A 27,109-nucleotide genomic window follows, 5' to 3' on the forward strand; every position below is an offset into this window, starting at 1 on the left:
TTACTTTTTTATGACCTACTATACTATGACTTTAAAAAGAAATTGATGACATACTGTATTATGACTTTTTTCTACTTTTTATGACATACTATACTATTACTTTTTTGACATACTTCTTTGACATACTATGAAAAATTATGGCACACTATAATATGTCTTCTTATGACATTTTTATGACATAGGCCTACTATACTATATTTTTATGACTTTTTTATGACACTATACTTTGACTTGTTATGACATACTATACTACTGTATGACTTTTTATGACATGCTATACTGTGACTTTTTTATTACGTTTTTTTGACAAATATACTATAACATTTTTGACTTTTTTATGACATACTTTATACTATTAAAAATGGTCGCATACTATGACTTTTTGATTTTTGTTGACATACTATTTTGTTATGACATACTATGACTTTTTTTTGACTTTTTTATGACATACTATACTATAACTTTTTATGACAACTTCATGACATACTATGCTGTGACATTTTATGACTTTTAATGGCATACTATACTATGACTGTTTATGATTTGTATGACATACTACAGTATGACTTTTGTTTAATTTTTTAATTACATACTATACAGTTACTTTTTTATTACTTTTTATGACATTCCATAATATTACTTTTTTCTATTTTTTATGACATACACTGCTATTATGTCTTTGATTTTGTAGGACATATTTACTATGAAAAATTATGGCTTACTATACTATGACTTTTTAGATTTTTGCTATGACATACTATTTCTTTTCTCGACTTTTCATGACATTCTATACTATGACTTTTTATGACATACTATACTTTGTATTTTTAACATTTTTATGACACTATACTATGACTTTTTATGCCTTTTATAACATACTATACTTTGTATTTGTATGACTTTTTATGACATACTATACTATGACTTTTTATGACATAATATACTTTGTATTTTTAACATTTTTCTGACGCTACTATGATTCTTTTGGACATTTTTACAAAATATACTTTATTACGTATATTACATATACTATGACTTTTTATGGCATATTATATTGACTACTATTTCGACCTATTTTTGACGTACTATACTATGACTTTTTATGACATATATTGACTTTTATGTGACGTACTAAATTATGACTTTTTTGACATTTTTACGACACGCTATACTATGCATTTTTTTGTGACTTTTTATTACATACTATACTATGATTTTTTGTTATGAATTATTATTACATACTATACTATGACATTTTATGGCATATTATGTGATGACTTTTTTTATGACATACAATACTATGACCTTTTAAGACATTTTATCACATACCATACTATGACTTTTTATCCATCCATCCATCCATCTTCGTCCGCTTATCCGGGGTTGGGTCGCGGGGGGAGCAGCTCCAGCAGGGGACCCCAAACTTCCCTTTCCCGGGCCATATTAACCAGCTCCAAGTGGGGGATCCCGAGGCGTTCCCAGGCCAGGTTAGAGACATAATTCCTCCACCTAGTCCTGAGGCCTGTACTACGAATCCAGATCAACATGCCCTGGATTTCTTTCAGTTACCCGGCTTCACCTAACCTAACAACCGCATTCCCGCATAAACTGTGTCACGACGATGGTTAACAACTAGTTCAATCAACCAGGGTTTCCCAATCCGCGCAAATACTATTGCCGCGTTCACATAAAAGAGGCGGTGTTTGCACAGCACGACCAATCGCAAACATCTACTAGAGCCGCATATTTTATATGAGAAGAGCAAACTATAATTCTACATAAATATGAAGAACACTGACACGGTTTAACAGGCAAAATGCAATACAGTCGCTACACCTGCTTCTTAAAACAGGAGGAAAGATGGCAAAAAATAGCCGACGCTGTAAATGCATAAATCACAACGCTTATTAATATCACTTCCCCATCAGTCAGGCACAAGATCTGACCATAATTACACTTGTGCTTTCCAAAAACTGTCGTTGCTTTAGCCTATTATTTCAGTTGCAATTGTCCCTGGCAGTGGTAAGCGATCATGAGAGCAAATAAAAAATATAAAAACATAATTTAAACCGATGTGCGCATTGGCAACGCACGTCTCAAGAAGCTAACAAAGATACGTAACTCCCTCCGCTGAAAATCTATATCTTTCATAACAATACCTATCAGGGTTGTCAGTCTCTAAATGTTAAATTAACTTTTATGAGCCTCTCTCTCTCTCTCTCTCTCTCTCTCCGCGCGGTGCTTTTACACCGGTTGATCTCTGATCTCCAACTTAACCTGCTCCCGACCAGGTTAGGTGTTCAGCATACGTTACCACGGCGATTGAACCCGGTAACAAGTGATCCACCGTCGTAGTACAGAAAACCCTGGGTTGAACCTGAAGTTACCTCGTTAACGCCAAATCTTGCTTCGTAGTACAGGCCTCAGGGTCTTCCCCGAGGCCTCCTCCCAGCTGGACGTGCCTGGAACACCTCCCTAAGGAGGCGCCCAGGGGGCATCCTTACCAGATGCCCGAACCACCTCAACTGGCTCCTTTCGACGCGAAGGAGCAGCGGCTCTACTCCGAGCTCCTCACGGATGACTGAGCTTCTCACCCTATCTCTAAAGGAGACGCCAGCCACTCTCCTGAGGAAACCCATTTCGGCCTCTTGTAACCTGGATCTCGTTCTTTCGGTCATGACTTTTTATTCCACAAGAGTTGCATCATTAAAGGGTTTCCAACAACAACAACAACAACAACATGATAATAGCCTACTATGAACAAGAATAAAACCCTTTAGCTGTATCAAAAATGCTGAATGGAGAATGGTTGAAATTATTTATTGTACTTTTGGTAGCCTGCTATTCTAAACTTGGTATATGCCACTTTGAAGAAACATCAGCATGGAACTGAGCTCCGTCATGACTGATCCAATTGATTAAATAATCGGACCTGCAGCAGTCTGGCAGAGAGCGTCAAGTAAGAAATCCAGTTTAAGTACGCCTACGGGTTTAAATGTAGTGGAAAATGTTTCTTTTGTTTTGATATTTTGTGACAAAAAATATGAAATAAGTTGTAGAAAAGGCAACAAAAAAAAGTGAAAAAAATGGATACCACATCGACGGGAGTATTATTTGTATGTGCATCAGAAATACATTTGTGAATCCTTCTGTGCGAATCCAAAAGACACACTCCTGTTGAAGGCTACTAATTTAATATGAAAGATATTAATCATCTATACCGTCTTTCCCATCTAAGGCGTTGGATCCCAGCTGAACCGCTGTTTTCCAGCTACTGTCCCAGCGAGTACAAAGGTATCTGAAACCGGAAAAGGGCTGGCCATGGGGAATCGAAAAGGGAAGCGAATCCATATACTAACAATTCCTTGCTTCTATTTTAAACTGAGAAATCAAATGCTAAATTGCCTTTGTATAGATGTCACTGCATGGATGTTCTGAGACACGTCATTCTTCTTAAATCTGCTCTACAGAAGTCTTGATCACATCTATTGTCATAAACCAATCTTGAACTTATAAATGCTCTCGTTTTTTATGAATGTTTGTATAAGATAAGAAAAGTTTTAATAACATTTTATGTACAGTACTGTACATAAAATGTTATTAAAACTTTTCTCTGTAGTCTGATGTTTATTTAAAAAAGTATTTGGCTGTAACAACATTGTAAAGTATGTCATTAAAATGTCCAGGTCATAGTGTAGTAGATCATAACAAGTTATAGCATGTCACAAAAATACTATACTATATATCACAACTATACTATGACTTTTTTGTGACTTTTTTCTGCATACTATGACTTTTTTCGATGTACTATATGACCTTTTTCAACATACTATACTATGACTTTTTTGTGATTTATTTTGACATACTATACTATAACTTTTTATGACTTTTTTGCGACATACTATATTCTATGACTTTTTATGACTTTTTTCAACATACTATACTTTGACTTTTTCCGACATACTATACTATGACTTTTATTCGACATACTATACTTTGACTTTTTTCGACATACTATACTTTGACTTTTTTCGACATACTATACTTTGACGTTTTTCGACATACTGTACTATGACTTTTTTCGACATACTGTACTATGACTTTTTTCGACATACTATGCTGTGACGTTTTTGTGACTTTTTTTTTGACATACTATACTATGACTTTTTTCAACATACTGGACTGTGAATTTTTTTCAACATACTATACTATTACTTTTTCAACATACTATACTATGACTTTTTTTTCGACATACTATACTATGACTTTTTTCGACATACTATATTCTATGACTGTTTATGACATACAATACTATGACTTTTCATGACTTTTTTTCAACATACGATACTATGACTATACTATGACTTTTTTTCGACACACTATGCTATGACGTTTTTGACATACTATACTGACTTTTTTTCAAGATACTATACTATGACTTTTTTCAACTTTTTTCGACATACTGTACTATGACTTTTGTTTCGACAAACTATACTGACTTTTTTCGATATACTATACTATGACTTTTTCGTGACTTTTTTTGACAAACTATACTATGACTTTTTCCGACATACTATATTCTATGACTTTTTAAGACAGATTATACTATGATTTTTTTCAGCATACTATACTTAGGCTTTTTTCGACATACTATACTGACTTTTTCATTACTTTTTTCAACATAATATTCTATGACTTTTTATGATGTACTATCCTATGACTTTTGTTTTACTTTTTTATGACGTACTATACTATGACTTTTTAAACTTTTAATGACATACTCATACTATGTTTTTTCTAATTTTTATGACATACTATACTATGAGGTTTTTCGACTTTTTTACGATATACTATTACTTGTTTGCCATTTTATGACAAACTTTATTATGACCTTTTTATTACTTTATATGACATACTATGAATTTTTAAAGACTTTATTTTTGTCATAACATTCTATACTCTGACCTTTTTGGCATTTTATGGCATACTATACTAGGACATTTTTTATGACATACTAAAATATAAAAATTGTCATATTTTATTGAAATACTATAATATGACATTTTAATGACATATTATATGACCTTTTATGACATACACAGGCCCACTCTTGAACTGGTACAAAAATGGGAGACAGAGGTATACTAGCAAATAAAGTAACCACAAATATTCAAAACAAGTCCAACAAATATCAAAACAAAACTTTATTACAGAATCAGACTCCAGATAAAAGACAAGACAGTACATAGAATAAATTACATACAAAAGCACAAGAAGAAATCCTGGTCAAGATTATCAGACAATTTAAAGTCAGGACATTTTAGACATTTGTACTCTTTGGTTCTCTTACTGTAATACATGGGTTCTATAGATAATGACAACACATTTCCTGGCATTGCATTTGATATCATACAATGCCAGGACTAAGGCCCACAAGATCGTCTGCATAGATGATATGATTCACAGGCTTTTAATTTCTTAGACAAATCGTCAATATATGTACAAATAGAAAAAAACTGGGGACAAAATCCCCCCTTGTCCTGCACCTTTGATAACCTCAAATGCTAAAGCCAAGCAACAAGCTAAAAATCTACATATACCTTATAAACAGTGTTGGGAAGGATACTTTCAAAACGTATTTCGTTACAGAGTACAGAATACATGCCCAAAAATGTAATTTGTAACGTATTCCATTACGTCACTCAATCTGAGTACTTGGATTACTTCCACATTGAATTGCATTTTCTAAGTAGGAATGCGGCCATCAAATACAGCTTACTAAACAGGCCTATTCTGGTGTGTACCTAAACAAGCAGATAGATTTTTGTATTTGTAGTCCCGAACTGCATACTACAAAAATCTAACCGCAGTCTAAGCTAGCATGAGCTAATTTTAGCTAACGTTAGCTAACATGTCAAACGGGGCTAGTCTTTCAACGGCTCTGGGGATAGTAAATGAGCATGTAGGAGAATGTAAAGTCGCACGTCAGCTATAAAATAGCAAGGTAACCAGTAAAACTACAGTAGACGACTACCCTTGGCTAAAAATAACTTACTTTAAGATGCTTCTTCAGGTTGGAGGTGGAGTAATTTGGACGCTGAAAGGAAGTTGGTTGCTGGCAAGCAGAAGTTGCACTGCAGTGCACAGTTATATTTCGTTCTCCCTTCTCTTTCTTTAATGTGAAATGCTGTTTGAATTTCCAAGATAGAAACGCATTCCTGCCCTGGCTCTGGTGTGCCGGTTCCGGCTCCATCTTTACCTCTATCAGTGATCACGAAATAGCTAATTTTTTCATTTTCATATTGGGGCTTCTGGGAAATGCATGGAGTTGCGAGAGTGAATAAACCCGTGAAACAGAGAAGTATCGTCATGTAATCCATTGATTTCAACAATGTAACTGTATTCTAAATACCAACTATTTAAATTGTAACTGTAACGGAATACAGTTACTCATAATTTGTATTCTGAATAGGTAACGCCGGTACATGTATTCCGTTACTCCCCAACACTGCTTATAAACTTGTTTACACAAAGTGCCTACCTGGAGCATGTGCAAATTCCGTAGCCACTAATCAAGGACTGGAGAGGAAACTGACAAGAATCACTAACAATGATCATTAAACAAGACTGGACAAAGTTTGTTGTGAAGATGTTCTTAACGAGCAGATTATCATCTGCACTTATATATAAGTGTGGTCTGCTGTCTAACAGCATTATTCTTGATATTACCTGATCGTGATTGAGTAAGGAATTTTCTAATTCTTAACATTAGGGCAAAACAATCAGAATAAGTAAATCATTCTCTTGATTAATCAGGTCCAAAGACACCAATAATACAATCAGTCCAAAAAGAGTTTATAGTTTTTTATTGCACCTTCCTCAGAAAACACAGCTTGTAGCTCAGAGACAGATAGATAGATTTATTAACTGATGTAAGTTGTATTGCATTGGTTTATCAGGCGTGATTCTTTGGGATCTTTGGGGCAGTCCTTCCTGCCTAGATTAAGCAAAGGGATTGTTGTGGGCTGATTTTCTAGGTATAGATACACAGAAAAATGTTTTGGGCAGAATTGAGTAAGGGCCTTACTTTGTACTGTGTGCAAAAAGGTTAAAAGGTACCCTGTGGGATTTCCTTTGGAAACTAAAACGTTTTGTTAACATTCAACATCTCTTACCAAAACCCTTTGTTTACATCCTTGAAGCCTGACAAACATGTTGAACGTATTTCCTACCTCATATAACATTCAGAAAGTGTATGAATCCAGCATTGTTTAGATATTCTTGTCATCTTTTTCTTCTTGACATTTCTACTTATTAAGGTCAGGTAACGGTCAACCCCGACTTAATTCATGAGACATTTTGGTCTAAATTAGCAGGAATAAAAATCAATCTTAGTAAATATTACATTTTTACACATAGAATTGGCTTGTGTGGATTAGACTTACTGATATTTAAAGATGCTAAAAATATGTATTGCTATTTTTTTTTTTTTGCTGAACTTTTGACAGTGAAATTAAGGGAAGATCTAACAACAAGCAACTTTCTGGTACATAGCATACTCTGTTATTAATAACCATGTCATAATCCAAGTTTTTATTCTTGTAAATATGTTCATTGAATTCTAGTAGCCCCAAAAAAAATCTAATCAAATTGGTTGTAATCATTTAAAAATACTGAGATGGTAAATTTGCAAAACATAAGGCCATTAGTTTTACAGACACCTTTGAGCTCTAATACTTGGAAAAAAGGTTTGATCCCAAAAACTTCATAAACTACTATTATATATAGCTATAAAGTATGAGCACTTAGGTTTAAGGCCACACCAAAGATCCCAATGCATGTGCACACTGAATTTCTAATGATTCACCAATATGTTGCCACAAATATCAGGAAATTAACTGACATGAATCTAAACAGAGAGTAGAATTGTGTATGATGTTATGGCTGGAATATAGTGGCACAAAAAGAAAAATCGCTAATTACAGCATCATACTAACACACGGATTTCGGATTTAACTGATCGGCATTTAAACGGCATCTATCCCTGCCTTCCGCTTTAACTGGGTCAATCAACACAATAACCTTGAATTTTAACTTTCTAACTAATACATACAATTACTTAATTCAACGATACAGCTGTATGATAAGCTCAGAACGACAAAGTGGATAGGCATGTGTTTGCTGATACAGAAAGCTGCAGGTGCAAAGCTGTGATTGAACATATAGCTAAACACTAAGTGCCATAAGAAGGAGTAAGTGTAATACACAGAGATAGAGAGATTAAGGAGGACGATAACAGCTTCTCCGTCTATCACACACTTTCACTAATTTTTCTGCAACACCTCCACTGCTTCTTTTCTATTTAACTTCCATGTTAGTATACCTGGAATAGCTGCTCAAATCAAATGTGACAATTGCTAATGAGCGTTGTCTGGCTCGGTCACAGGGTTACTGTCAGCTTGTGTATCCAGAGAGCTGTGGGCTGTGCTGTTCCACAGGGCGGCATTAGATTGGGGCTCCAGGGACGGGTTCACAGCGGCCGGGGTGGAAGAGTTGGTTGTCGGGTCCAGCAGGATCTGGGAGGAGGTGGGGGGATGGCTGAATGTGGCGTCAGCGGGCAGGTTGGATGAAGGACTAGGTGGAGCATTAGATGGGGGGAGAGATGATGTGTCAGAGGGCATTTGTGAAGAAGAGTTGGATTTGTCATATGAGGATAGGTTGGAGGGAGGGAGTGCGGGAGAATCAGAGAGCGTGTGTGGAAGAGGGTCAGACGGAGAGTCTGGGGGGGAGTTGGTCTGAGTCGGCCTGGTTGTGTGCGCAGGGGTCGGCTCCTGTGGATCTGTGCAAACTAGCTCCCCCTCGGCCACATACCACACCTCATTGTGCCTGTTCAACAGCTTCAAGGGACTACACGCACACACAAACACAAACACACAGGTTACTTTAATCATAGAAATTTGTAATTTCAAAATACACATAGCGAAAGTTATGCTGATTAGCTGACGGCAATTCTAGGAATATAAATCAATCCTGCCCTGGAATATGAGCTCTCTGAATTATTGTATTGTATTACAAGTTAACTCAGTTGTGACTGTTTAAGTTTATTATGGTGGTGTTGCACCTGTTACATTTTACAGGAATGCTCAGAGTAGGTTTGTGCACTTGTCATTTAAACATGGTTGCAACTCTGCGATGAGTTTAAGTGTTATGGCCCTTTATGTCAATTAGGCCTCACCTAACCTAAAATAATTTGGTAGGCAATTATAGGAAAATGATACAGAATGTCAAAAAAAAATGTATGTCAAATATATGTTCAAAACTTGGGAGGACAATATTAAAGAAATAGAACATAAAATAGTGGTAAGTGATTCCCATTAATCACTTACCACTGAATGTTACAAATGGTAACGTATTGGTGGACGCGTGCGATACCTGTCATAGCCGACTCCATAGTGGTAACTGTGGTTGTAGGAAGCTCGAACTCTCCCCAGTTCTTTAGTCAGCAGGTGAGCGTGAAGCCTGGAGGTGACTGACAGCATCCAGCCTCCATAACTCCTCACATAGACATCCATCTCTGGCATCTCGGTGAAATACAGCTGTGCAGGAGACACAGATGCAACATTAGCAGTCAAACATTGACCCATGATGTATCACAGTAGACAGATATAGCAGAGAGAAAGCAAGGCAGCACAAAATACTGCTCCAAATAGATAACAGCACACATATGCAGAGTTTAAAGGAAAGACACATCAGAATAGGTCAAATTAAATATTGAGATCCTGGAAAAAGACACTTTGTAATCAAGCATTCAAAAGAAATGAGTTGATACAAAGCTAATAAGACAATCAGCTCCACAAAACTCTCGCTGTATTTCTCAGCATGGCTGTTTATTAATTGTTGTCGTCTGGTGACTTTCCCACGCAGAAACTCGAGTGAAGTTGATTACCTCTTCTGAAGAGTCCATCATATTTTTTTTAATCCTCCGTGTCCTCCTTGGCTACTAGCAACTGCGTGGAGGAGGGATGGGGGTGGTGCGAAATTACGGAAGACGTTATTATGGATCCCACGTAACTTCTAGGCAAGTCCCGCCCTACGAAGCAGGACGATTGGTTGGGGTTAGGCATTGACCTCAAGTGGTTAAGGTTAGGATAGCCGATTGGTCAGGGGATAGGACCTGAACAAATCGGGTTACGTTACCTTGCGAAAGCATGGACGCCTGGCCAATAGTATTATGTGAATGCTATTGAAGAGCGGGTCTTGCCTAGAAGTTGCGTGGGTTCCATAATAACGCTTACGGAAGGCTTGTGTCATGTGGATGCAACAACAGTGGTGTTGTCATTACTTAGAACTCCTCATGGGGGCGACAGAAACTATAATATAATTCTAAATGTTATTTGTGATAACTGTATAGAGAGAAGGTGATAAGAGTTTGAACATAAGCAAACATACTGATCAAAACCATTCTCTTGAACAAAAACTCTGGATGAAAAAACAATTTCCTTAAATTTTGTAAAGGTCTGTGATGACTTAACAACTTAAAAGAAATATAAGATACATCAAATGAATGTCAGTTGTTGAGCTGAAACATGTTATGACATATTGTCTTAATTATTAGTCTATAATTACGGCTAATCAAGACAATATGTTCTGTTCTGTAAAAGTTAGTTTGTCATAGCCAGTACAGGAGGCACAATACAGAAACATGACTAGACAATAAGTAAGAATTAATTGATTTTGTAGATATATACAGCCAATTTCAGATTAATCAAATGTACACAGTAGACAGATAAAGGACAGCAGCACTGATGTCATCATGAGCCAGCATCATCTATTTCTATTCTGCTGAGTGAGTGAAAGCTGCACATCCATCCATCTATCGATCTTAAATCAACGGTCAAATTACACGCAGATACTGAGAGGATAAAAGCATTTCACCGCATGACTCACCAACACCGGAAAAGAAAAACTGCCTTACCCTGCACCTAAAGGGTCTTTCCTCCCATAGCCCTCACCACGTGTCAGCTCACCTTTTCATTGGTGGGCGCAGGTGGCTTCTCCTGATAGGCTGCCGGCAGCGGGAAGTTGAGCGAGTAGATAGCCGGCTCCCACATCTTGGTTTCTTCTGGGATCTTGACCAGGACAGGGGCGGTCATCTCCATCTGGATGCCTGGCACACACACACACACACACACACACACACACACACACACACACACACACACGGATAAACAAACGCACAATGAACACACTTTTGAATGCTGATGCCTCTGTCCTGTCCTTACCTCCTTCATTGGCTCCAGTGATGTACTGGAACAGTCTCCTGAAGGCCATGGCTGCACCCACGCCCATGAAATAGGCTTCAGCATCTGTTGTAACCCAGCGAGTGGGGCTGTAGTGTCGCACCTGAACACACACACACACACACACACACACACACACACACACACACACACACACACACATCACACAACTGTCTCAGAAGTGACAGCTTGATGGGAAGGTATATGTGCGGTTTGACTGGAGGTTCTCTTACCTCATATTCATCTGTTTTGCAGACCAGCTGATATTCCAGACATTCCTTTGACTCGGTGCAAAAGCTGGTGTTGGTACTCGGTCTGTAACAGAGTGTTAGAAAAATTATGCTTACTAGCAAACTGTTATGCTTCATTTTAGTGTCAAAGTGTCTGCCAAATGAACACACATTTGTAATAGTTTTAATTCAAGTCTATTTTATTTATAGCCCATCATCACAGATTTTCCTCAAGGGGCTTTACCATCTGTACAGCATAGGACACCATCTATCCTTAGACCCTTGATTTGGATAATTAGTCACTTTTGGCCATGTACAGGCTACATTTATCTAAAACTATCCACTTACCCAACACTTCCTTCAGCAGAGACCACTAGAGCCAAAAACGCCAAGGCTGAGATGAAAGCCCTGAGGAAGGACACAAGTACACATTATACATCATTTAAAATGCTCCTATAGTATAATAGAGAAACGACCAGGGGTGGATTATTTCCATTGTATGCTACTTCATACTCTATACTTCGACTGCACAACATTTGGGATGACAATTTTGTACTTTTTACTTCACAACATTTATTTAATAACTGTAGTTGCTTTGCAGATTCAGATTATTACAAACTTTACATCAACTAATACATTATGATGTATGATTATTGATTAAGCTACAGTCTATAAAGTAGCTGAAATTAGCTACACCTATACCAGCGGCAACATGAATCATGTTTACACATGAATGCATCAATAATTATAATCCAATAATAGGCCATAATCTATTATTCAGAAATGGGCCATTCTGCATAACGAGTACTTTTACTATTGGTACTTTAAGTATGTTTTTATGTTAACGCGTGGTGATATTTTTCAATGACGAACGGGATAGACATCTAGTCTAAAAAAATAAATGAAAATGTCAGAGGATAATTTTCCATTAGCAGATTTTAAAAGGCTTTGTGAGTAGGCTGCGTGTCAGTCAGTGTGCTGCATTCCGGCGTTTGCACTGCAGATGAAATAGGACACGTTTTCCTGCTCTGAGCGACGCAAAGAGGAGAGAGAGGGAGAGATCTGCTGCATCATCAGGCTCTGCTTTCTCAAAACCAAAGGCGTTTTGAGGTCATGGACGAACAGCCTTCAGTAGCTCATTATACCCCTTTATCATAACCCGTTTGACTGTTACATTTAACCAAACACCGGATTTAAAAGCCAAGACAGTTTGATAAATGAAATAAGGTTATTTAAGGTCGGGATGAATTATCTCAAAATACAATCACCGGTTCACTTTTATTTATGCCTATCTACTGCTGCATTTATGTTACAGCAGCATGTTCAATATTAAGCAAAAATAATTTTCATGCATGCACAACCGACCAACAATGACGCAAAAATCAACTTTACCTGTGCATGACGCTGCAGAAAAGTCGCTCATACAGACATCAGCTATGGACAAACATTCCTGGAGAAATTTCTCCAAATCTACCTGAGTGGATTTCATTTCAAACTAGAAAAAAAATCTGAGGGCGGATACTCACATTGTCCCGGCCCCGTGTGTGTCCTTTCCACCTGCCATGGGAGCGCGGGGAAGAAGCGGAGGAGTAGGTGGAGTGTGATGGAGTCTGCAGTCTGCTGCACTCTGAAGGCTCCGGTGAGTTTACTGCGGAATGCAGTGAGGACCAGCGTCCGCCTGAAGCTCGCAGGAAGGGAGGGGCTGAGCTGGCACCAGCCTGCAAACTACTGGACCAACACAAGACACGTGCTATGTGCCTGTTTATTACCGCGAGTTCACCTCCAGCGCTGCAGCAGTGTGGCATTACGAAGTCTGCTCAAGAATCCGCCATCATTAATCCTTAATATGTTCAAACATGAGAGGATGGAGATGAGCAAGTCCTGATGTGGGCTGTTTACGGTCTGCAGTATTTTTGCATAGTTTAGACAATATAGCAAAATTGAGCTACATTTTGAGTTATAATGGGAGATGCATGCTCTATACCAAAACGCTGCCTTTAAAGGGCCAAGCCACCGTTGGCACAAGTAAAACATTATGCATATTTGAAAGTTTTGTCTGAAAGATTTTCGGATTGTATTACCATTCCAGGTAGCCAAGGGTTTCCATTAATTTAGAAATGAATTAGTAAACTTTGGTGTAGGGCTAATACTAAATATTTAATGAACACATTTCATTCATACATCTTTGGGGATTTTGTCAGCCTGATTGTCTACTGTAATTTGATTATATTGGTCCATTCTACATGCATCTATCACGTGTCTGTCCTGGGAGAAGGATCCCTCCTCAAGGAAAAAAAATGAAGAAATCTTCAGGAAAACCACTGTTAAATAGTTGTTTTTTGGGAGGTTTTCCTTTTCTTAATCGAGGGTCTCAGTACAGAGGGTGTGAAATGCTGTAAAGTGAGTTAAGGATTTGTGATATTGGACTATAAAAACAAGGTGTGAAAAAGGTGTGAACTTAGACATAGTGTCTCTTTAAGGGGTACTCAAGTCAACCGTTTTTACACACCAAAATTAGTTGACTTATTTTGGGAAGTACCACCTGTGAAGACATAACTGGTTTTGAGACTGATTCTTTAATGAAAAGCCGGTGTTGAGCTTGAATAACAAGGACATACACCAGGCAAAGTGGGTTGAACAAAAAGTCGTTATCAAGATGCATTATGGGATATAGGATTCTTTTTTTTATTTTGAGCCATATTAGTGACTAAAACTAGAATGTATTGGCCGTTGTTGCATTGATTGAATGCTCTTCTTTAATACATTCCACATAGTTATGTAATGAAACATTAAATTGCTAGTTTTCCGCAAACATGGCTTAAAAAACATTGCTTAAAGACATACACATAACAGCTTTGTTTGAGACCTTTCCAGGACACCAGCTTTATTGCGACAGTTCACACAACCATCAAACAGTCCTCTGTAACAAGCACAAAACCTTTTCTCCTCAACTGTTTACGAACTGTTAATGCCAGTCCTCCCGGGTACACGATGCGAGAGCCTGGAGACGCATTCAGTACACCCTGTGTAGCTCTGCCAATACATGTACAGGAGTGTCTGTGGTTACATCTCAGTAGTCTTTCCTTCATTCCTCATATTTACTCCTCCCCTCTGTCTAATAAGGGAATACAAAACATCTCATTCAAACTGAACCTTTGTCATTACTGTCTGAATCACTGTCTATAAAACCTCTATGCAGTTCTTATATCATTTCTTGTGCCTCCTTTTGTAGCAACAGTCTCTGTAAATTATTTACAAATGGCCGTCTAACCTGCCCGGCCGCACACGTGTTATGATCTTTCACCAATAGGTCATCAATAATTAATAAAATAAACTTCACATCAAGAGCAAGAAGGTAAAACCAAAAGCAGACAAATTCAAAAATGATCAGTTGGGTCACTCCTCTGCCCAGATCGGCACAGCGTGGCCCAAAAAAAACAAAAACAAGGCCGTCATTGAACACAAATGGGACCACTGCTCTGGCTATATGAATAGAGACTGAACCAACAACCTCTTTATTCATTAAGAGACCCACGTGTCACCATCCGGGCTTAATTCACAGAGATGGGAGTTGACCTCAACCACTAAAGCACTAAATTACAGCAGCGGTCCATGTGACGGACTGGGAAGAACTCTTACCTCTCGAACATAAACAATTTCAATATGCAATAAGTGAATATATTGAAATATACAACCTCTTCCATATATTTCAATATACAAATCATACATATGGAGAAAATAGTAACATATACCGTACTGTGTGTGGTGATGAATATGTCATTTGTAACGACTGATGGGCCATTACTGACTCCTTTAACAGTGGGAAGAAGAAACAACATGTTAAGATTGTTGCTTAAATTTTATACCGATTAGCCTTTTACCTGAGTATGGGCTATTGTCTCCAAAAGGGAAGAAAACTTGAAGAAAAAAAAACAAAAAAACAGTTGGTGTCTAAACCTTGTGTTGTTTCACATTCACTCACGTGTACTCACACCACACACAAAAAGGTAAAACTAAGAGGCTCGCAGAAGTACCTTTTTAAATAGCAGATATAAACACAACCAAAAGCAAGTCATATTCTCTAAAATGATAATTATCTTTGGAGAGAAAGAAACACACAGAGAGAGAGAGAGAGAGAGAGAGAGAGAGAGAGAGAGAGAGAGAGAGAGAGAGAGAGAGAGAGAGAGAGAGAGAGAGAGAGAGAGAGAGAGAGAGAAAGAGAGAGAGAGAGAGAGAGAGATGAAAACTAAAGAACATCAGAGCTCCTTTCCATGTCTCCACCCATCCATGTGACAGGAGCTCGTCTCCTTCTGAAACCTTTCAGAGTTTCTGGGTGGAGTGTTCCGAGGGAATGGAGAGCGTCCAACAAAGACAGTCTTTTTTTCTTTATTTTATTTTTTTTTTTTTTTTGCATAGCCAGACAGTGGACACGACCACTGCAACCACTCGAAGAGTTTCAAAAGGAAAGCCGTCACTGGAGGTGGGGAGCCTTGGTCCGTGTGCACCCCTTTGTACCAGCTGGCCTGGGGATGTTTAGTGGGTCCTCCCCCCCCCCAAAGATGCAGCTTCCCACTCACAAGGTGGACTCTTTCTGGCGCTCGCGTCCATTACAGGTTTTCTTGACTTTGGAAATGCCCTCCAGTGCACCTGACTCAGTCATTCTGGACGCAGGGAGAAACAGAGAGGAGCAACAGCACTTCAAATAAAGAACATTTTAACTTTTACCAATCCTTTGTACCTCAAGTTTGCAAACAAAAAAAGCCTGCCTTATTCTCAGAGTGAAAACTGTTACATATAGTTACACGCTGCTATAGAAAAAAGGAAGCCATTTTACTTTCACTACAGCCTGTGTAGACAATGTGTAAGTCAAGTAGTGCCATAAGCCTTAAAACGTGCCATAAATGGGGCAAACAGTGTAGGGCGTGTTGCTTACACTTCATCCATCTCGACGTCCTCCTCGTCCTGGGGAAGCTGAAGGTAGGGGTTGTTGGACGCTGGTCTGAACTTGTAGCCCGTTAACACAAAGAAGATCAGAGTAGACACCTCCACCAGAAACTGAAGAAACATGAGAGGGTGTGTGTGTTCAATGACGGATGGTAGACAAATATTAAAACATGTGCATCAGCGATAGAGAAGACTACGGCTCACAGTTAACCTGAAGTTCAACAGATGCCAATAGCTTGTAGCTAACAGCTTCTAGCTTTCTCCCTATTGCTTGCAACAGACCATTTAAACATAAATTCCCTCTGCAGTTACTTAATCTTAAGTTGATATACAAAATTGGTTGCATGATTTCTTTTATCTAGTGCAATTCCTTTGATTACATGTATTGTATTTCATAATAGGGCATGTGCAATACTCAACTATATCAGGACCTCTGCAATCTCTTCTCAACCAAGTGGGCAATCTAGATTTTATTTTTCCTGTCCTAAAGTACATTGTTGTTATGTTATGTCATGTATTGTACTGTCACTGAGTGATATTTAATGCATGCAGCTGTTGTCAGCACTTTTTACACAAGACAAATTTCCTTCGGGACAATAAAGTTTATCTTAAATCAGTGAAGCCTGAAACATTTCCTCCCTCCAATAATGCCAACATCCTATCATCTGGTGTTCCTAATTATTTGCTGACTAATAAAGGGCTCTGAACACGTAATGTGTCTGCAATCATCGTCCTGGCATACATCTAAGTAAAACTTCCAGCTAATTATGCCCAGTCAATGTTGAGTCAGCGTAAGGTACAGGTTGTCTTTGACTTTACAAGCACTCATTAAAGTAATAAAGTCAGATTGTTATTGTAGATTGTGGGTGTTTTCTTACCTCATAGCACCACTGCCACTGGAACGGCATAGTGACCTTAAGCAGAATGGCTATGATCCTTGTAAAGTAGATATAACACACAATCTAAAAAGAAGAAAACAGAATAAAAAAAAAAAATTACACTAAGTTGATAGTCGGATGCTTGAACTAATGCCGTTTTTAATCTAAACTGAATCTTCCACTTACTATCTTGCTCAAGCTTTGTAAAACTTGCTTTGTGTCAAAGTACAATGGTGTACATTGTGAAAAAGGCCAAACAGTATGGGGTTGTTTGCAAAGACTTTTTGTTCTGGCTCTGCTGCGATGACTCTGCTGAATGAGAAGCCTAGAGTGGCCATACGTCGTGACTCAGTATAATTCATTGGAAGAAGAATGCTCGACAACAGATAATAAAAACATGTCCGATAGAAGAAAACATTCACGCAATATCAGCAACAACAACTTCAGTATTAAATGTTTGCTATCAACGTTGTGGTTGGCAATTTCATTTTCTCTGGCAATCTAATAATGGTCAGATCTAGTCAAGGACAGAAGAAAAATACTGCTGAGCTGAACTCCTTCTTACCATGACATAATAATGCCGGAAGAGCTTGAGCTTCTCCAAATTCATGGCAGCTGAAAAAGATATGGACCAAATTCAATTAAAAAACAAACTACAATCTCTACAACTTATGAAACATTTTGGTTGTTACTGATCAGTATTCTCACCTTTGCCGTCGGTGCTAGAAGCCTCCTGTAGATGACGGATAGACCTATAAAGACAGGTATGTTTGAGAACTACAATTACATCTGCACATAGACGGAGAATGTTATTTACTATTATGGGTAAACTTGCATGCATGGTCCATGTAATACTTGTTAGATGAATGTTTCATTGCAAAAAAAAAAATCAACCTATTTGTTGTTCATTGTTGTGGCTATTAATGATGTGGGTTGGCTGCTAAGAGGGGAACCTACGCCATGGCTTAGCTTAGCTATGACTGGTGGTACAGACATTAAGCAAGGTGCAGCTCTGACCGCCTACTTTCAAGCATTACTTTTGGTCTCCAGGCAACCTTACCACTTTCCTACTGCTGTCAGTAAGTTAAATTTATTCTTTTTTCCTACAAACTGCATTTAAAGGTGCTCTAAGCGATGTCGCACGTTTTTTAGGCTACAGCATTTTTTGTCACATACAGCAAACATCTCCTCACTATCCGCTAGCTGACTGTCCTCTGAACACACTGTACAAAAAAAAAACACGATCTCTATAGACAACCCAGGCTCCACAAACGGCAACAAAAAAACTGGGCCAACCTGCACCACGAAACATAAACAGTATTCCAGCCAGTAACTGACAAGAAGGATTTGGGAGTGGGGGTTGGGGGGGGTTACTGCACGGAAAGGAGGGAGAGGGGACGGGATGAGGAGGAGGGAGGGGCGAGCTTGTTTGTCAATACTTCGAACGTCAACAAGAAGCGACATCACCCAACATCGCTTAGAGCACCTTTAAAATGAGGCTCTTTGGATGCTATATGGTTCCCCAAGTGCCCAATTTTACATTAAAGATTATCTTATCTCAACTAGCCTGTGTGGAAACAGCTTATACATCACTCTCAAAACTAGTCTTAATTCAAACTTTCAATGGATTTTTAAAATGGAAAATGTAACTGATACAAACTAGCCAGACCACACACACACACACACTGACCAGACAACAGGGAAAAGGATGGCTCCGCAGCAGATGAGATCGACCAGAAAGAGGATCTCCTTCCATAGATAATATTCACTGGAGCCTTCCTCCGTAGACTCGATGATGATAAATGCGACATTAGCCAGGACCTGGAGAATAAAGGGTGAGTGGGGTCACCAAAACAAATTCACTGAGTAAATAATCCACACAACTACCGTTTCTCATGCACACACACCTGCAGGGGGATGACAATCATGAAGATCTTCTTTTCCTTGTCAGACAGGATGTATTTAACGAAAGCCCAGCCGGTGCCAATTAGTGCCAGTGTGATGAACAGGAGTGCCCCCTTGAGCCTGGAAAGTACATACAATACAAACTGTAAAAACAACAACAAAGTAGTCTTCAATTACATTGCACTTCAAATCCCGGAGAAAGTATACTTACAGGTGTGTGATATAATACATGACGGCCCAGCCTTCAATAGGATGCCCCTTAGTGTTGATGAAGTGATAGTTTATCTGAGAGAGACAGAAAGAGAGAGGCTCCGTAAAAGACAAAGAATCAAGGTGTGCTGTGAGCACAGCGAGCAGTACAGACAGAATAAACAGAAATAACAATAAAAGTCAAATACAAACATGAGATAGAAGCCAATAGTCTGCTCAGTGGTGATGGTGTACTTACACTATGGAAAACCAATGATGTGGCCTTGGTGAAGGCCAGTGCTGCCATCAGCCAATGGATCTTAAACACGCTGTACCTGAAAAAAAAAAAAAAAAAAAGACACAGGGGAAGATGTTTAAACATGTTATATAGTATTAAAATGGTGCCATTACAGTGATCAATGAGATGTCATGTCATAGCCGGGAACACACAGGTGTAATTTATATTTAAAAACGACTGCATTCCATTTAGGTGAGCTAGTTCCAGGCTCCTGGCGTTGTGCATGCATGGTTTACTGGGACACTTAATGGAACTGAGCCGATGTTAACTTAAATGACGAGTCAAAACATCCTTCCCGTGAACAAGGTCTACAGGTTGAAAATGGATGGAAACGGACATCGTTACGGTCAGGGTAAATTGTAATAATTTTGGGGATCCATTAACTTTTCATCTAGTGTCATCATCAGTGCACATTTTTCATTTGTCCAATACTTTGGTTAAAGCTACATTGTGTAAGAACTTATCCCATCTAGCGGAAAAATTGTATATGACAACCAACTGACTTACTTTCTAGCCCTTCCTCCTACAGTGGCCGAACCCGAAATTAGCTCTCCCCATCGTTTTACACGCAGCTGTTCTAGCCACTCCAATATTAACTTTGGTCTTGTTGCTTTGCCTGTCGCGTTGTCGTTTTAATTCTCTTTTTCGCTTCCCTGGCAAGTAATCTCTCCCTTGCATTCGCCATGGTGCCAATAGGTGTAAGAGGGCGAAAGGCGGAGGTATGTCCCTCTTTGGCTAATGTATTTTAAAGATGGAGGTGCCGTCATTCGAGCGAGTCGCTCCTATGTATTCTGAATGTCTGATTCTACACTTACGAGAATACTTTGATTAGTTGGTGGAAGTAATTACACATGAATTAGCACACATTTGTGAAAGAACAAAGGGTTTTTTGCTAAGAATCAACTCAAAAAATTACATAATGTTGGTTTAAGGACCAAATACCTTCAAAACTAATCAGCCTCAGCTCTACTTTCAGTTTAGTGCTGATTAGCCAATATTAGCATGTTAACAAGCTAAATTAAGACAGTGAACATGATAAACATTATACACACTACATTGGCATGTCATTGTGAGCGTGTTAATATGCTGCTGTTAGCATATAGGTCAATGCAACACTGTTCTACAGTACAGCCTCACAGAGCCACTAGAATGTGATTATAATGAGGGTGTTGTAACAACTTCACAGGACATTAAAACCATGACACTGCAAAGTGATTTGGCATATTTAGATAAGGAAGCTGCAAGATTCTGCTACACAATACTGTATTTGTGTCAGTGTGCTTGCATGCATGTGTACCTGTGCTTCATGAGTGTGTACACCCAGACCATGGCAGCAGTGAAGAAGACTCCAGCCATACAAATGTAAAGGCGAGACAGAGGAATTTCTGCCGCAGACAGGTAGCCGTCAGGATTCGTCTCTGTCACTTCCACCTGCAGAGGATATATTCAAGTTAACACGTGCACACACCTGAGCATGCACAAACAAACTAACACAAACACGCTCAACTTACAGAGAATGAGTATGGGAATTTGATTCCAGGCACCCTGTTCTGACAGTAGTGGAACTTGAGGCTGTACAGACCCTCCGCCAGCAAGCCGACCACCATGTGGAACTGTGGAAGAGGGACGGAGATATATTATAAAAAAAAATAAAAAATAAATAAATAAAAAATGTCATGCAAACCGTAAAGCACATCAAACACTGTTCACATCACATATAATGGTTAAGAAAGGTGTTCTTACCGAGAAGTTGTAGGAGCCGTTAACTTTGTCCAGAGCCAAAGTCAGTTGTTTGTTCTTCCCAAGCTAGACGCAAATACAGATTAGAAATTGATTTTATGAATAGATGACACAAACAGAAGCAGGCACACAAACACCTTTTACCTGGAATTCAGTTTCTTCAACTTCCGGCTTTTCTTCTTTCTGAACTTCTTTATTCGGCTCCACAGACTTATCATCCTTTTTGTCTGGGTCACTTGCTTTTTCGTCCCCATTTGTTGATGGTTTACTCCCATCTGGTGTATTGGCAGCATTAGCAGGTTCCTGCCTGGTTTTCCTCAGACCTACAGGAAAGAAATGCAGGTACAGGACACACGAAACTACCCCGTCATATTCCTTGGGTTTCACAAAATGCTGGTAGAATTCAGCCGTTTTTAAATTCTCACAGGATATTTCAAAGTAAAGTCTGTTTAAAATGATTCCATCATTCATTATGGTGCTTAAATATTAAAGTGAAGCAAAAACACTGATTGATTTTGTAAAGTGTGAGCGGCACTGACCTTTAGGCGCTTCAGCCTTTGACTTTGCTCTCAAGAGGTTGTCTTGTTCACCCATAGCTCTCACATTGACTCTACACAAACACACATTACATAGTCATTAGAGCGGTCAGTCTTCCTCTATAATACCATTCGAATTTCATGTTATTTTTTTAATACTCAAATATTTAATGCTCATATGCAGCCTGTATAAATATGTATTACACTACTCAGGCTTATGCATTGTCAATACCACTATAAGCATGTGGTTGTCGTTACACGTTCTGTCCACTAGAGGGACTTCCAACATCTGCCTGGCCTTGAAGGGGATCTACGTCATGGCACATTGCATTTCTGGCACGCTGCTCTCTGTTTACGTTATTTTCCACCACGCACACAGCGACAAACACAAATCAACAGAGAACTCTGTAATGAAACATGATCTAACAAGTGTATTGAAGCGGCTCGGTCGTAAAGGCTAACGTTGCTCAGTTAGCACAATGAAATCATGTTAGAAAGCACAGCCGAAATGATGTCATAAACTAAGTAACAATAGTGTTAGCCACGATGCTAACGGCATTGATAACTAGCTAAGCCAAACGGTGCTGTCACTACTATGTTAGTGATTTAAAAGCAACCTGTTTCTTGCAGATTGTCACGTTACTGAGAATACAGCTGTTAGAAGGTAATATATGAAGTCAAAGCTAACTCTGACAGCTGTAGGGCAGCTAACATTAACTTCTTTTTTTAACATTATTTTACTGGCCTTTATTGACAGGACAGCTGAAGAAATTGAAGGGGAGAGAAGGGGAATGACATGCAGCAAAGGGCTGCAGGTCGGAGTTGAACCTGTGCCCGCTGCGTCGAGGAGTAAACCTCTATATATGAGCGCCCTCTCTACCAACTGAGCTATCCGGCCCTAACATTAACTTTAGCTGTCTCCATGAAGCTCCCAGCTAAGCTCCTATAACTCGCGACACTGTTGGGAAACCAGAACGAGCTAATTAATGATAACATAAGCATTTTGGCTCGGTGGATGTCGATTTTAAAGTCATGTTAAAACTATTTCCTGTCCATCTTCCGATTTCCAGCCGCAGCCCGTCACTCCAACCTGTACTAACATTACTCGGTACGTAACGTTAGCTTACAATGCCTTGTGTTTCACACTTTCGTAACTTATTGTTCATCAGACGTGGGAGATTAGCTAACGTTAGCCAACCTATTTATTTAAAAATCACATTTGAATAGTACTTTCAGCATTCGAATAGTATTGATTTTTTTACTATTCAAATTATATTAGACTTTTGGAATTCGTTCTAACAACCCTAATAGTCATCTATCAGATTAGGCTGCCAGGGCACAGTAATACACACTTCAGAACACTGATGCTGAAACATACACACCTGAGTGTTTTGATATCAATAAGGAAAAGAATGAGAGGCTCGCTGCTTGTCAACTTTGTGAGAGTTAGTGGGCATGTCTCTGTCTCCTCTGCCTGTGGAAAAATAAATAAATCACAAAAAACTGTTAAACAATCACATTTGAACAGCCAAACTCACATTTCACCACTAAACTTACCCTGAAATATCATTAATGTGATACATCAGTATCTTAAATTAGTTCAATTTATAACATAGGACATTAGACAAAAGCTTTCCTTGACAGCATAATAGTGTGACTATTTAAAACAAGTATGATGAACTGATGATGAATGAAATGTCCTTTTCTACAGAAATATTTATAATTGATGTACTCACTGTGTAGGACAGGACTCCATTCACACGTGACCTGGAGAGGCTGAAACCAACCTAAAGAGAGATGATAAAATACATGAGTATTTCCAGTATAAATACAATATTTCCCTGTGTCATCGTTCAACACCCCAGATATTATAACACTGGCTCCATTTTATAGCTCCCAATTTTGCCCACCAGCTTGCAATGGTCAAAGTAAAATGAGCAGTCAAAACACTGCAGGTGAAACGATTCATGGCACAAGCTACAATGCAAATTAGTAAGTAGTTGTGATTCTTGTGTTAGATGGCCTGGCATTTCACTGCTGCTGGAAACACTTAATCACTCCAATAAATTGACCGCCCACAGTGCACTTTGACTACTCGAGACAAAAACTTTCTAAATATAAATATGACTTTCTAAAATGCAGTTTATTTCAATTCTCCAACTTATAAACGGCTAAGTGACAACTGACATGTGCTTTTTGATGTTTATATTTGATGAATAATGCAATGTTCATAAGGGTTAGTATAAAAGTTAAGGATGAGGATCCAAGAAGCTCTTTATTCTAAGTAGACAACCCATTATCACTGCCATTGTAAAAAACAAAAAAACAAAACAAACAAACATTCATTTGTAATTTTTATATTAATTTGACTGATATAGATAAGCCAATGTATTCGTATCAAATACGCATTCATATTCTTCACTTATCAAAAGAAGCAATGTTGCTACATTGTTCTAATACTTTCTCAACCATTCAGTTCTCTTGATCCTCCATGTTGGGTGAACCAATCCATAAATGATGTGATGAGGCTGAACATTGATGAGCTCTTGACATCTGAAGACATAAGGTACTGCATACCAAACTGCAGACTACCTTACTGTCACATTTTATTACACTGTTTATGATCTTCATGTGACAACTTAAGAGATTTATTTTCCTATCACATTCCATATCACATAAGTAATGGCCTGATGACATTATCAGCATGTTGATTGATTGGCCAGTTGGCTTTATCCCTCTGTAAATACAGCGCACGTGCTGTTTAACAGATAATCAGGAGAAACTGTGGGATTATGTAAACGATAAGGCTGGCCTTGTTGTATATTTTGCTTATGCTCATGCTTGAACACAAATATAAATTGATCTCAGCTTGCAATTCTTCCTTTTCATTTATTCAATAATAAACATTTTGAGAATATGATTGTAAAATCAACTCTCACAAACATACACACGTACAAAAAACAAAAACTTCTTACAGGGTAATTACTGTAGTTCACCAGCTGCTCTTGAAGGCGCAGAGAAACCAGGTTGACATCCAGAGTCCCATTAGCATAGAAACCGAAGGTGTTGAGGTCGACGGCAAACCGAGTTTCATTCTGGGAAGAAGATCAAATAAAAAGTGGGAGAGCTGAGCGGTTGGGGTGAACGGTTAAGTCACTGAGCAGTTGCAGCTCACGTTCACTAGCAAACAGTGGTGGAAAAAGTATTCAGATATTTTAGTGAAGTAAAAGGAGCAATACCATACTGTAGCAATAATACTAAAAAGTATTAGCATAATATCCTCAAGGCAACCAAAGTAAAAGTACCCAATATCCTGAATAATATGTTAGATTACTGGATTAAAATTAATTATGCATTAATGAGTACTTTTTAATTCATCCCCAATCAGTCGCAGAATGGACATTAGAAGACGCTGCTGAGGTCCCTCTGGACTCATTCACTAACTGGAACTGGACTCGCATTCACAGGTACATTATCATCTGCAACTATGGCAATTGATATATTTTTGTACATATAATTTATACTCACTTAACTCTTATATTACATTAGTACCAACTTGTGTTTCTGATATTTGATTGTGTGTGTGATTTTGATATTTGATTGACCCATGCACTATTCTTTCTAACTATCACTTTCACGTTGCATCTGGTAAAGGTGGGGATCATTTTTAATTACTTGATATACTGCTGAGTAGCTTAACACTGTCATTAATAATACTTTAGAATGTATGATTCATATTTGTATTAATATCCAAATCTAAATAAACCTAAAACTGCAAAATAACTTTAGTTGTCAAATACATATAGTGGAGTAAAAAAACACAGCATGTGCCTCCAAAATGTAGCTAGTGGAGTAACGTCAGAATTGTACAGTAACATCAAATGGAAATACTCGAGTAAAGTACAACATTTTAACGTTACTACTGTAGGTTACATTCCAATACTGTTAGCAAATGAACTATCATCCTTATAAGTTATGTTCTATTACTTTTATTGACTCCTAGTTTTATTGTCACAACAACACGACACCACATTTGGATCACAGTCTGTCAAAGCTAATTAAAGCATACTAGCTAGCTAATAAAATGCCCAACCAGAGTAGCTAGCTACTACTCTACGTTAGCTCCCTAGCTAACATACCTCTTATTTAAGATAGTCGCATTACCTTCAGGGTGAGCGAGTGTATTCTCGCCTTGCACCGAGTCAGCAGTAGTAGGAATAAATATCCAGCCAAAACACAACCTCTGTGCGCCACAGCCATTGCCAACTTGCTAACGGTAACCAACTGCTTACGTTAGCAAGCGACAATCTTGCCAGATGGCTAAAGAGCAAGCTAGCAAGCAGTCTAAACGGTATAACGGAGGTAAATTACAGTGATGTTAATCGTTAAATCCAGTGCGTCGGTTCTTTAATTGCGTCGTTTATAAACAAATTATAACCATTTATGTAATGTTTTCCGGTTCTTTTGTGGTTTCATAGCATAGCTCTGTAGGTGGCAATCTGGCTTCCGGGTCTCGAATCAAACACCAAACATTAAGCAAGGTGCAGACAAATACGTCAGCTGCTGTAAACATACATCCGGTACAGACAGTGGCATAAATATGATTCAGAAGTCGATACGACGCAAGAACAGTGATTTATAAAAGCTTTATACACACACACGTGTTATTAATTCGTCACACAATCAAGTTATTCATTTCCCCTTCCACAGAAAGTACTACTCCTTTACTTGTTGGCCTAGATTTGGTCACGTGGATCAGTTTGGGGAGCTTCCGGCTGAAATTGTTGCATGAATGATCCTCCACGTCAGAAGTTTCATGTTGTCTGCAGAGTGATGTTTGACATGATTGACACGTGGTGAAGTGGAAGTAAAGTTATTATGCATATATATACATATATATATATATATGTATATATATGCATATACTCTCATTTGTTTGCCATACTTCACATCCATAACCTAGTTTAAATCATATATATATATATATATATATATATATATATATATATATATATATATATAAATTTTATAAATTTTATAAATTTACGGATTTTCTGGAAAGCGGAAGCCAGCTTTAAACAACACTGAC

General features: G+C 38.3%; 2 protein-coding genes across 2 annotated transcripts; both read right to left on the reverse strand.

Moving 5' to 3' along the window:
- Positions 1-6,863: 6,863 nt before the first annotated feature.
- On the reverse strand, positions 6,864-13,158 carry soul5l (heme-binding protein soul5, like). The gene is made up of 7 exons (XM_078268224.1): positions 13,057-13,158; positions 11,879-11,938; positions 11,534-11,615; positions 11,283-11,403; positions 11,028-11,167; positions 9,433-9,596; positions 6,864-8,907 (listed from the first exon to the last, which is right to left on the reverse strand). Exons 1-7 carry the CDS (start codon positions 13,092-13,094, stop codon positions 8,418-8,420), a joined length of 1,095 nt encoding a protein of 364 aa, XP_078124350.1. The 5' UTR covers positions 13,095-13,158; the 3' UTR covers positions 6,864-8,417.
- A 1,226-nt stretch (positions 13,159-14,384) lies between these two features.
- gpr108 (G protein-coupled receptor 108) lies at positions 14,385-26,732 on the reverse strand. The gene is made up of 18 exons (XM_078275483.1): positions 26,185-26,732; positions 24,996-25,115; positions 23,757-23,807; positions 23,403-23,494; positions 22,024-22,094; positions 21,629-21,807; positions 21,488-21,550; positions 21,256-21,357; positions 21,042-21,175; positions 19,706-19,781; positions 19,469-19,542; positions 19,260-19,377; positions 19,043-19,173; positions 18,061-18,104; positions 17,918-17,967; positions 17,353-17,436; positions 16,464-16,585; positions 14,385-16,191 (listed from the first exon to the last, which is right to left on the reverse strand). The coding sequence occupies exons 1-18, from the start codon at positions 26,278-26,280 to the stop codon at positions 16,104-16,106; spliced, it is 1,695 nt and encodes a 564-aa protein (XP_078131609.1). The 5' UTR covers positions 26,281-26,732; the 3' UTR covers positions 14,385-16,103.
- Between the last annotated feature and the right edge of the window lie 377 nt (positions 26,733-27,109).

This window comes from Sander vitreus, chromosome 2 (genome assembly GCF_031162955.1).
Source record: "Sander vitreus isolate 19-12246 chromosome 2, sanVit1, whole genome shotgun sequence".
In the NCBI taxonomy this organism is placed as follows: Eukaryota; Metazoa; Chordata; class Actinopteri; order Perciformes; family Percidae; genus Sander; species Sander vitreus.